Raw genomic sequence first — 12,526 nt, 5'->3', positions numbered from 1 at the left:
AAGAAAGTAAATTTTAAAAAAAATCAGGAGGGAGATTATACCTCATTTGGGAGAGTATGTGCTTAGCAAGAATGAGGCCCTCAGTTCAGTCCCCATTAACTCCATTTAAAAACTTTGTTTTTAAGAAATGGAGAATTAAAGCAAAAAGATGGAGGAATAGAGAATTTTTTTAGAGACTCATCTCAGGTTTAAGATGGGGAAGAAACCATCCATTTCTCAGAGGAAATCTTAAGAACTATGTAAATTGGATCTGAGATGTCTAGTCTTCTAACATTATTCATGAATTCATATTACCAAGTCTTAAAACTACCTGAAAACCCACAGTGGTGATACTGATCGTAACAGCTGCCAATGTGGATCAAGCTCCGGCTAGGACTGCTCTGTTCTGACATCTCTGCCCCTGAGACCTCACCAGGCTGAGAGCACTAAATTCGGTCATTCATGAGCATCTCGTGTAAGGACTCCATTGTGCTTCTCACTCCCCCCTCACCATCTGAGGGAAGCACTGTTATCATCTCCACCCGCAGATAAGGCCACTGAGGCATAGAGACTAAACCCGTTTCACGTCACATTGTTATTAAAGGATGTCTGTATTTCTGCTGTTTTGCTTTTGACAAAGGAATCTGAGATATCAATTCGAGACTGTTAAATAATCAAGTCTGTCAGATCTTCACCTCAAAGAGCAGATACTATAAATTCCTGATGTAGGATGAGGCTGCCGCCACAAACTGACTCAGCTTGAAATTAATATCCAAGATGAAGCAGCGGATACACGTAAATATTCGCGATTGTCAAGTCTGCTCACGGGTCTGGGACCTTCACTGCCTGAATGGGGGTGAAATCCCCACCCATGTCAGGGAGGGAAGCACAGATTTTCAAGGTCTCACCCAGGCTTCACGGGCTGTTTCCCCCCACAGACTGTCCTCAAAGATTAAAAAGCTCTCAAGATTTTTACACCATACAAACCCGAAAGACATATCTGCAGATGGAGCACTTTCTCAGGCTTAAACTTTTTTTGCCTACACTCAGCAAGGGGGAAAAAAGAAACATGACTCTGCAAAGTCTCTGAGCCTCACCACTCACAGGAGTAGAACGGCCACAGCAGAAGATGACCCTTCACATTGCAGGATGAGAACAAAATAAAGCCGCCCCAAAAACAGGCACTCCCAGAGACAGCGCTCAGCTGCCTTCTGCGCACTCACGGTTGTGCAGCCCTCTCCACCATCTATTTCCAGAACACTTCATCATCCCAGAAGAAACCACTTGTCACTAACAGTCACTCCCTAACACCCCTCCACCCAGCCCCTTGCAACCATCACCTGCTCTCTGCCTCTGCACGTGCCTTTTCTTGGCATTTCAGATCACTGAAATCAACAATATGTGGCCGTTTGTGTCTGGTTCCTTTCACTTATCATGCTGTTATAAAGACTCGTCCATGTTGAAGTGGTATCAGCATCTCTGTCTTTTATTTTTTTTTTTTGAAAACGTTCAAGTTTATTTGAAGGTGGTAAGTACTATCAAAAAGAGTAGAGTGGAGTCTAAGGGATTGGGTTTCAAAGGGAAAAGGGCGGGTTGAACAGTCAGGGTGGACTTCCCAGAGCAGGAGGCCTTTTTCATCTTCGCTTTTATTATTTTTTTTAATTCACTCTTACGTCTGAATAATGTTCCACTACATGGAGATACTACATTCTGTTCATCCATTCAGCAGCTATGTATGTTCCAGGTCCAGAAGAATGAGTGTAAGAGGTGACTGGCAGGGATGGCATTTAAGCAAAGGGCAAGATGTGCTTTCAAAAAAAAAAAGCCAACCAACAGAGGCACAAGGAAATTCACTGCGTTTCTGAGCAAAGGGCTTGCTTGCTTCAGCAGGTCTACCGTGCAGGGCTGGGGCGGATATTGAAAGGGATCACTGTGAGGGAGTCACCTGAGAAGACTCCCCACTTCAAGCAGCTCAGACAATTCTCCCTTATCCTTTATTGTTAGAGCCAGTTTTCTAGGTTTCTCTTATTTCAAGTAATAGTACTTTAAGTACACATCTGATCATCTGCATCAGACCACCTTACCTCCAAGACACAGAAAACAATTCACTGACCGCAGCAGCTCCAGGACATAACGGTGATGGATCAGGGAGTCCTGCAGCATCCCAGCCTGCAGGTACCAACCCCAGATGTGCCCTGTTGATGTCCAGAAAGTAAAATGCATGGAAATATCTCACTGCTGGTGCATGACTTCTGCCCCCAAATTGCCCCAAAATCATACTGACAAAGCACTACTCAACCCACTCACTACAAAAAAATTAAAAAGCTAAGAAGGCAAATTTATGTTCTTCCATTGAAAACCAGCAACCGTCACTGCCAGTATCTGTGGTGTAATGGTCCTGACTTCAAAAACCACTGCGCAGTTACTTTACAAACGTGAAAGGCATATATGTATTCCACGTAGATGTTATTAGAGTAGGATTTTTCTTTTCAAAATTTCCAGTTGCAACATTAGCACAAGAAAGTTTATGTTTCAGCTTTAAAAGAAAATCAATTATCTTCCACTTTCTTAATGTTGATCCTATTATTATTTTATAAAGGGAGCTATGCTGCAGATTATAAACCAACTGTTTGGCTTCTGCAAATAATAGCTTTATGACTTCACTATTTCAGAGCAAACTTTAGCGATTCTTTGAGAGGTGGGGCCTGGTGCGCCCACTAACAGCTATTTAAATACTGACAAGTATGTGCTATTAAGTAATGCAAAGGCTCTAACTCCACATTAACTCAGAAACCAAAGAAACTACACCAAAACCTTACTTTATCATTTTTAAATATTCCGATTCTTTTGAATATTATATTTCTTAAAAGGTATGATTTCTTTTTGAGAAAAACCACAGCTGTGTTAAATTTCCTCTCACCAAGAAAGCAATTTTTATCAAGAATAAAAACCCCTATGGAAATCCAAAACACGGGACGTTTCTAGCTAAGTGAACATGCAGATATGAACACAAACTTACGTCCTATCTGATCTCACTCGAACGAGTGCAATAAAATCCTGGGCTACCCTGGAACTTAGCTCTTCTGTTCCATATGTTGGCTGAGCTAAGATCATCACACAAGGCAGGGAAGGAGAGAAGAAAGTCCACCTGGCGGCCTCCATCTGTTTTCTTCCAGCCACAAGGTATCGCTAGAGTGGCCCCGCTAACAAGCCCGCCCCATAAGGAAATCTGGCATACACACTGCCCCTGCCGTCCCCAAGCAGCCCAGACACACCTCTCCCACTGGTCGTCTCCCAGCTTGAGAATAGTCTTCTAATGACCCCGCCAGTTGGTGGCACCCTCCTCCTCTTCCCCGCTACACACACACACACAGAGAGCCAGGGCAGCCTTCCCATAGCACAAAATTGATTACATCAACCCCACTTCAAACCCTTCAGTGGCTCCCTGGTAAAGTTCTAGCCCCACCCCTGACCCTGCTTGCCCAGCCTCACCTCAGTACCCAGGTCCCCAGTGACCTCAGGGTCCCCCTGACCTGCTCCTAATTCCCACTTGCCTCCAGGCTCATTTTGACTGTTTGTCAAGGAAGCCTTCCCTCCCTCCAACCTCCCCACTTTGTTCCTCTGTTCCTAGAACATTCTAGGCTAAGTCAACTTCTGACACTGCTAAGCTCCCAAGAAGCTAATGCATTTTGCTTACTAATGTAGGTCCACCCTCTCTACCCTAGACACTCAGAAGTGCACGTGTTATAAATAAATGAATGACGGGGTGGGTCTCAAAGGGAGAGACATACCTGCTTTCACCCATCCCGGCCCTTCTTTCTGTAGAATATCAGAAGCAAAACCAGAAGTACCTTTCCTGAGGGTCACTTCCTGCTGACAGCCTTCACTGCTTCCTGTGTCAGTTTTAGTAAAACCCAAGATCCTCCAAAGCCCTCCTCCCAGGCCCTTTCCAGTGTCCTCCCCAGCAGGGCACCCTCCACCCTGGACCACAGAGGGCAGTCTCCACGAGTCCCCAACCACAAGCCTCCAGGCCTCTGCCCGGGCTACACTTGCCACATGAGCCACATTCTTGACTCCTTCTCCTGGCTGACTCTTAGTCTGTCCTCAGAACTGAATGTAGAGCCCATTTCTTCCAGGAAGTCCTCTCTGATAATACCCTTTAGCTTGTGGCTGGGCTTCTTCTACAGCAGCACTGCATGGCAACCAACTGGTGTTTGTCCACCCACTCCTTTGAGACCATGACATCTTGGAGGCCACGTGGGAAAAAGGAGTGAGATGATGAGGGGTGGGAAGAGCAAAAAGCAAAATTAGAGCCCAAGTCCCAAATTTAAGGATCCTTTCTCAGAAAAAAAGAATAAAATGTTTCATACATGTGTCATTTGGCTACGATTTTTGTGGCTCATGGAAAGCAAGAGCTTGGTGTTTTAGTCCAAGAACCAAGTTACATGCAAAGAAATGTATATATTCATATATAAAGCAAGCCAGAGCTGCTCAACAACAGTATGCTGTTAAATTCCAAAGGAACTTTGATAAAGGCAATCTCTCTCTCTCTCTTTTTTTTTTTTTTTTGGAATCATATAGTTTCAGAAGTATTTGCGTAACTAAGTGATTGCTACAGCCCATGATTCTGCACTGCAGTGTTTGGGGTTGTGGAAGCCCAGATTACATGCACTGTGTAAATGCAATCACACCAACACACTGATAGGGGCCCTAGTGTCTGAGCTGAATTTTCAAAGCAGACAACCTTACAATAGAACACATTTGTAAGTAGAAAGTAAGAAATGCAATGTTCTGTACTCAATTTCATACGTTATATGGGCTATTAACCAACAATGCATCTTTTCTAATGAAACCCAAAAATAAATTGCCAACATCGATTTTCTCCATCTGATCGTTTTATGTTAACATTGGTTATCAAACCCTCACTCCATACGAAAACCTCAGGCCTAAGCTGCAGCAGAGTTACATCCCGTGGAAGACAGCCTATCAAGGGAGAACTGGAGAGTTTCCCTTCAGAAGCTGCTAAGTCTGGTTTTGCACCTGTACGTCATTTGCAACCACGTTATCGTCAAAGGAGTAAAACCTTACATCTGTAGGGTGTAAAGCACTGCAGTGCTTCCAAACCATCAAAGAACACTGAGCTTTGTGAAACAGTCCTGAGGCACTTAAATCGTACTTTTTCTGAAAGGCTCCGAAACTGACTCACTTCACCATTCCAGGTACAACAGGAATTAGTAGAGAGAACATGCCCTTGAAGTCTGACAAGGCCATGCTTGAATCCTGCTACAGCATTTACTAGCCACTAAACGGAACAATTCCTTAACCCCTCTGAGAAGGCTTCCCAATCTGCAAAACGGGGCTGCCACCGCACACCTGGGAGGCATGGATTTGAATGCAACACGAAAGTAGGGCGGCTGCCTGGTACCTGAAACGGGGCCTGGCTAGTTTCCCTCCGCTGCCCTTGTCTCCCTTTAAACTTGCACTGTTGCCTCTGGTAAGGATCAAGCCCCAGCAAGAGACTGCCCTTTTCTTCTGTGTATCCCCAGATATATAACTTACCCTTAGGAGGCCAGAAAAACTGCCTCCTCCCCAGTTACTATCAATATTCTTTAGAGTCTGGGTTGTTTTAACTCTATTATACAGGGAGACTATTCTAGAACAGTCCAAGCACCATTCTCCACTTTGGCTCCCCTCCCAGCACCCATCCCTTTTCATCTCAGATCCTGTATGATTGCTTTCTGCTCATGGGAAATCGAGTCCGGTAGGGTGGGGACTCCCTAGGCCTCCCTCCCTCCCTCAAAAGTTAAGTGTGACTACCTTCTCCCCACTCCCCACTCCAAGTCCAGCTTCTGAGTAGTCTACCCTCCAGGACCCTGCAGACTCTGCAACGTCCCAAGACACACACATGGCCACGAACCTCCCTTCAGATTTCTTCCTGGCTGGCCCTGCCCACCACCCGGCCCCTTAAGGATAAATGGCATTGCTGTGAAAATCCCAAACGCCGCTGACTGACACACCAAAGCTGCATGATCTGGGCTTTCCTCCAACCGAGGCACAGCCCTGCCCTCCCCCACCCTCAGTCTGCACCTCTGGAGAAATGCTAACCCACATGTAAGGCTGTGAACACCAGCTAAGAAGGACGAATCCCAACGTGTATCGCTATTCCGGCACCTTCACCTGATCCCCAGGCTCATAGACCCGAGTGACTCTTTGAAGTCCTAACTTGGATGACAAATGGCATCTAAAAAATGCCTCATGTCCACCATTTACTCTGGAATTCGATTCCTGGCAGGTATCTCCCAGGCTTCCCAATTTAGTAACAGCCCCAGCACACATCTAGGTGTTTGAGGTCACATTAAATTTCCCCTGTTCCCTCCCCCCGGCCCTGCCCTGGAATCAGTCTTGTTATTTCCGTCGCTAAGCCCATCTCAAGTCTGGTTCTGCAGGGACCACGGCCGGAACCCCACAAGCTCACAGCAGTGTGCAGTGAGTCACAGTCCTCTGAAGGGTGCTCCCTGGAGGGGGAGGCATCTCCTGGCAAGGGTCACCTCAGAAGGCACTGGATTCTCACAAAGGAGGCCCAGGAGAAGGGACTCAAGGTTTGTCCGTGGTCTGAGCTTTGAAGGGCCCGAGGTCTTGGGGAGCTCCTAGTGAGCAGACACAGCTGCCAGTGAGCAAAAGAGGATGGAGGAGCCCAGGCAAGGATGTTCTCACTCCGACCCCTGGGCTCTCAGGAGCCACAGGAAAGGCCTGTGTCCAGGGTACAGCCCAGTCATCACAGATCCCAGCCTGCATTTGCCAACCCAGACAGCCTAAACTCATTCAACTTGCGACACTTACTTCTGTTCTGTTCCCCACCCAGAATGTGATGGACTCATTCAGAAATTCTGGCCTGTCTCAAACGAGACCAAGTCAGTGAATAACGCAGAGTCGACATTTGGACCAGAGTATGAAAGAAGAAACAAGGCCTCATGGTCAGCATGATGGTGGTGGCCAAACACTTCCCCCGGGTGAGATGAACCATGGTGGGGGTGAGAATGCAACGTCCTAGGTCGGCCAAAGCATCTTCCTCCACGGCTGACTGAGGTGTTGGTGTCTCACTACCACAAACTAACGACACGGCCGTCAGTGGTGGACATCAGCTGCAACAGACACGGAGTCAGCTATTTACTGCCAACATTGGTTAAAATAAAGGCCGGTGCAGGGAGGCCAGCACGGCTGCTGAGGCAAACCACAGACCCGGCTATGAATGCCCACTGGCTGAAACAGAGTGGAACCTTCGATCCCCTTTAGCGGTCCATTTGTCCACCAGGTGAGCCAGCCTCTTCGGAGAAGGCTATGTAGTCCTGATACTCAGAGAAACCAGCCTCGTAAAGGGAACAAAAGAGTGGCATGGATTTTAGACACGATACTGCTCCTTTATGAAGGCAAAGTAAACTAAATGGCACGGGGAAGTTGAATGCAAAAAAAAAAGTGACTGCTTCCTCCAACAGCGTCCCCTGCAGCTGCTCACCCCCGAGCCGGCCACTTCCTCACCAGTGACCGCCGGCCTGGAAACGCCGTCACGCACGTCACACAGCGACAGCCAGGAACCACATGCCGAGCACGTTTGTGTAAAAGCCGAATCAATCAAGATGCTGCAGACTTTGACTTTCCAATTTAAATACTCCATGAAAAGAATCCCTCAGCAGCAGCCTAAATCAATTCGCATCTCACTTCTTGAAAACAAACAAATTTAATAAGGGCGCATTTGTCACCAAATATAAGGAGGACCAAACAGGTTCCTCAAAGCAAGGATTTTAACAGGTATCAAACACCAGTGGGTAATGTGCTAAGAAAGCAAATATTCCAAAAAATTACAAAATAAATAGATGACTAGGATAATACATGAATCAAGTCAGCTGTTAAGTTTTTGCTTTTTAAAGCGATGTAGACAGTATGGTGGGTGATCTGGCTATTTCCAATGCAGGGTGTGCACAGCCCACCTTTTTCAGACGTAACAACATCCTCACTGGGCAGTACAAGAGAAGAAGGAAAAAAAGAAAAAGGAAAAGAGGAATAAGCGAAAATTAGAAACACAGAAGGACAAAAATGACTTTGACAGCCTGTACAAGAGCTTAGTTGAGTGTGTGAGGCCAGGGACGCGGGGACGGTGAGACCCACGCTAACCTCCTGCTCCAGGGAAGGCAGGAGACTGTGGGGAGCGGCGCTGCCGGGGACACCAACGTGATCAGCTCCCCTAACCTAAACTCCACCTACATGCATCTAGATAGCTTTTGAGCTACAAAATGTTGTCGCATTTCAGGCTGGACAGTTTTACTCACTGCCACCAAGAGTAACAGGAGAGAATTAGGCTCTGATCCTGCACCAAAGCATTGCTATATAAATTAATGACTGTGGAATAGTAAAAGCAACAATGGAGTAAAACTGACTGGAGAAGAATGTGCTTGACCCGAGCTCACTGGCCGCGTTATCTCACTGACGTTCAGATGCTGGCTGGGCGCTTATTGTACCAAAACAGAGAGACCCACCTGGAGGGAGGTTTAATGCGCTGCTGTATTTTGATGCCGAGAGCCATGCCTGGTACACGAGGTTCTGGGTAAACAATGGGGACAGTGTCAACCACTATGGGCTAAGCACACATCCAGCTACTCCGCCGAATCCCAAGGGCAGACTTCAAAATGCAAAAACAAGCTGGCATTCTCTGGTGGGTCTACAGACTCAGAGCCAAGCAGTTGCTGAGCAAAAATGTCACCAGTGCCTCTTATGACAAAAGAGGAAGCACTGTCCAGGGGGCTGGGGCAGGGCTCCAGGCTTCCACTGCTCACCCACCAGTGTGTGCAGGGGGATAAGGTGGTCCCTGCTTACGTTGCACCGATGTACCTACCTTGACTAATGTCTGGGGGCTCAGCAGGAGGTGACAGGTGAGGTGAACGGAGTCAGTCTGGGAGAAGCCCGGTGCTGGCAGCTGTGCCTTCAGCAGTGCCCAGGCTCCTAAACCTGCCACCTAATCTCCAAGGAGCAGAAGGGGAATGCGGACATGTAGATCACAGGGCCCTGTGAGGACAAGTACAGATCATGGCCACGACATGCCTTGCCCCTTCCTTAAGCCACAGATGCATGTCCGGGGAGGAACTGAAAATTCATCCAGAGTTCGCCAGACACCACACGCAGGTGGGACTCGGGTCCCCTGTGCCTCTCACTCACAGGGCTGGTCTGGACATTCTTTTTATCAATTCTCTGGAGTCTTCTCCTCCAACTGACCAACAACCAGAAAGTAGGATCTGATCTTAGGTATGTTCAAGAATCACAGAGCACCGCCTCCACAGCGGGCCCAGCAGTACGTGCCAGGTTCTCCGACCGTCACCTTTGGGACCGCCATGAGCGCTCTCCAAACTCAAAGCCCGAGGCCGTAGGCCGGGGGGATACAACTTCCCTCACCCTCCCCAGCAAAGTGGAACCACCTCTCGGCAAAGGCATCTCAACCTTTACTGCCCGAGGGACAACACGATAGACACATGGGAAACAGAGCAGAGGGTGAGGGGGTAGGCTGCCCAGAAGAGCTCGTCTGCACTTCCGAGGCAAAGTGAGGCCTTTGACCTAATCACAGGGGCAAAGTGAGGAAGAACCTTTCCCTGCTCTGTCCTATACTCCGTAACACAACTTTCCCTGCATAAGGAGTTCATTCGGAAGTCCCTGGCGGTGTTTCTGATGTCCTAACCTGGCATGGTGGCTGTCGGGCAGGGAGAGAGGGCCTGAGCCTTGCAGGTGCTGGGCCTGGGAGGCAGCAGACACTGGCTCCAGCTGCAGCTAAACCAGCACCTCGTTCTGCGTCTCGGGATTCAGCATCTCATCTATAAGCAAAGGGATGAGACTGTCCCAGGACAGGCTGCCCAACAGAAATGAGATGAGATCCATGTAAAGAAAGTTTCCCAGTTGCCACATTTAAAAATTAAACAAACAAACAAAAAAACAAATATTAGAAACTGATTTTAAGAACAGATCTTACTTATTCTACTGTATGTAAAATACTATTATTTTGACATGTAATCAATATAGAAAGTAACAAGATAGAATACATTCCTTTTTCTAGACAAGCCTCAGCTTCTGATGTGCATTTGACCTACAGCACATGTCAGCTCAGACCAGCCTCCTCCTCAGCGCTCCTAGCATCAGTGGCTGTTTCTACTCTATTGGACAGAAACTCCAGGGGTCCCACCAGTGGTCCTGGCTGAAAAACGGGAGGAAGTGTCCACACTAACCCTAAAAGGATCTCTCTGAAACAAAGGTGGATTCACTTTGAAATGTCTGTAAATCGGCGGGCTGCACCTTCCTCCACCCTTGGCTACAAGACAGCCTTCTTCCTTGCTGATCCCTTCCTGGATGTAGGGAAGCAATCCGGCACACAGCCAGGGCGGCCGGTCCTACAGGTAGGCTTACCTGCTCTCTGTGTCCAGTCCCATGAAGTCCTCCTTCTCCAACAAGGTGCAGAGGAGGGGGATCTTGTCTCCAGACTTGTTGGGGGCCCTATCCAGCCACTTGGACTTCAGAATGATGAAGAGTGACTCAGTGAAGTCCTCGATCCTCTTCTCCACCAGCCTGCAGGCCTCGTAGATTGAAGGCCACGTCGGTGCGCGTCTGCTCGGCCACCTCCCCATACAGCACAAAGACAAAGAGCTGAGAGTCATTAACGAGGTGCCATACAGCTCCTCTGCACGTGGAGCTTCTCGAAGGCCTTGGCCGAGAGGCAGTCGGTAATGGTGACAAGGCCCACGACCTTGCAATGTGTCTGGAAGTTTCTCCACTCATTCTCGGGCGCATAGTGGTGCCTATAGTGGATACAGAGTGCCCACTGGGAGCCGCACGGGCTGATCTGGCTCACCAAGGAGATTCGCTTATAGATGCAAAAAAATTCTCCTCTGAGATGATCCCAACGGCTTTTACCATCACGGGGAGAATCTGGTCGTTCTCAGCGCACTGCACGTAGTCAGGGGTGCTCATGTTGCAGTCCCTGCAGAGAGGTGAGAGGAGATCGATATACATACTCTGCTGTGGGCTGTGCGCCCCTCTGGGTTGCGGTGACCTCGTGTGTACCAGCCAGAAGGCAAGGGAAGCCCAAGCAAAGCCGGGGGTACAGTTTGTCCTCAGCATCTGCACATGGCTATTGTAGCTCGGATCACATTACCCAGCTTTTGGTCTAGGCTTGCTGCGCCTGCACAGCAGTGTCATTTCTTGTTTTCTGTTTCCAAGTACCTAGCCAGACCCTGATGCAAAGTCAGTGCTCAAAACTGCTGAATAAAGAAATGAACAAAGGAACAGCTTTCCAAACCCCTTTAAGTAGAATATAGAGAAAAGAACCACAGTGGGATCTAAACATCAGGATTTCAATTCCAATTTGTTTGAACTCCTAAGCTGCAGAATAATGGGTAAGAAAACTTGCCTTGGGGAGGAGGGTACAGTTCAGTGGTAGAGCACGTGCTTACCATGTACGAGGTCCTGGGTTCAAACCCCAGTACCTCATTTTCAAAAATGAAACAAATAAACAATCATACTTACCCTCCTCAAAAAATATTTTTAATTCAAATTTCAAAAAACATCTTGCAATTGACACAACATTGTAAACTTGACTGTACTTCAATTAAAAAAAAAATCCTTGCCTTACAAGAATATATCTGGATTACGCAAGTTTGCAAATTAAAATGCCTAGGGTACCACCTGCATAAAAAGGGGGGACTGTAGAAATTCACTATCGCTCCTTTATGAGCTATATTACCTTTGGTGGGGGTTATAACTTCTCACATCTAATTTTCTCAGATTAAAAAAAAGAAAACTTAACCTGATTCTCATTACTGCTGAGGAATCAGATAACCCTATGAAAGCATCTGACCCACAGAGGTTACTCAATAAATGTTTGTTGAATGAATGAATAAACAAGCAAAGTGAATGCTGCTCCCTGCTATAGACCATCATAGTGGTACTGCCTAGAAATCCCAAGCCGAAGTTCACCCGACTCTGCACTAACCATGTGGGTGACCTGGGCAGGCCTGTGTGCTTCTCTAAGTCCCAGTTTAATCGTGAATAGAAATGAAGGCAATAACACAAACTTCAAAGGGTTAGTGAGTCAGTAATGAATTGTACCCGAATTTTGCAAGATCGAACCATTAAGGAAAACTGGGCAAAGAGTTCATAGGCCCTCTCCATATTATCTCTTACAACTACATGGGAATCTACATTACATCACAAAATTAAAAGTCTAATATTTTAAAGAGGATACTGAGGTTAAATGAGCTCACTGTCTCAAATAAGGAACACACAGCACAAATAGAACAATCCCTAGACCATGAGATACACTCAGTTAAATTTCCCACTGAATCCACTTGTCCCTCCAAATTCAGAGCACGAGGATGGGTCCTCGTGGCCAGAGGCCACTGCAACTGAAGCTAACAAATCTAGTGGTCCCCACTTCCAAGAGCCCTTCTCACCAACCTAGGTCTAAGTTTGTATTTGTAATTTATTTTTCTTTTTATTAAATAGAAACCCCCAATTG

At 47.2% G+C, this 12,526-nt stretch overlaps 1 protein-coding gene across 4 annotated transcripts in view; it reads right to left on the bottom strand.

Moving 5' to 3' along the window:
* The window catches only part of LOC140693902 (trafficking protein particle complex subunit 9-like), a 31,563-nt gene extending 20,646 nt beyond the window's left edge, over positions 1-10,917 (bottom strand). The window contains exons 1-2 of one of the 4 annotated variants that reach the window (XM_072957471.1): positions 10,420-10,917; positions 2,064-2,174 (exon numbers count right to left, since the gene is read on the bottom strand). In XM_072957471.1, coding sequence (XP_072813572.1) covers positions 2,064-2,174; positions 10,420-10,667 — 359 coding nt within the window. In that variant the 5' untranslated portion in view covers positions 10,668-10,917. Of the gene's footprint in view, positions 1-2,063; positions 2,175-8,510; positions 8,575-10,419 lie in introns of those variants that run through there. The other 3 variants (XR_012069605.1, XR_012069606.1, XR_012069607.1) reach the window with 3 other exon arrangements.
* Positions 10,918-12,526: the final 1,609 nt, after the last annotated feature.

Source organism: Vicugna pacos, unplaced genomic scaffold (assembly GCF_048564905.1).
Source record: "Vicugna pacos unplaced genomic scaffold, VicPac4 scaffold_20, whole genome shotgun sequence".
In the NCBI taxonomy this organism is placed as follows: domain Eukaryota; kingdom Metazoa; phylum Chordata; class Mammalia; order Artiodactyla; family Camelidae; genus Vicugna; species Vicugna pacos.
Note: the sequence above shows the minus strand (reverse complement) of the source record. Positions and strands in the feature narration are given on the sequence as shown.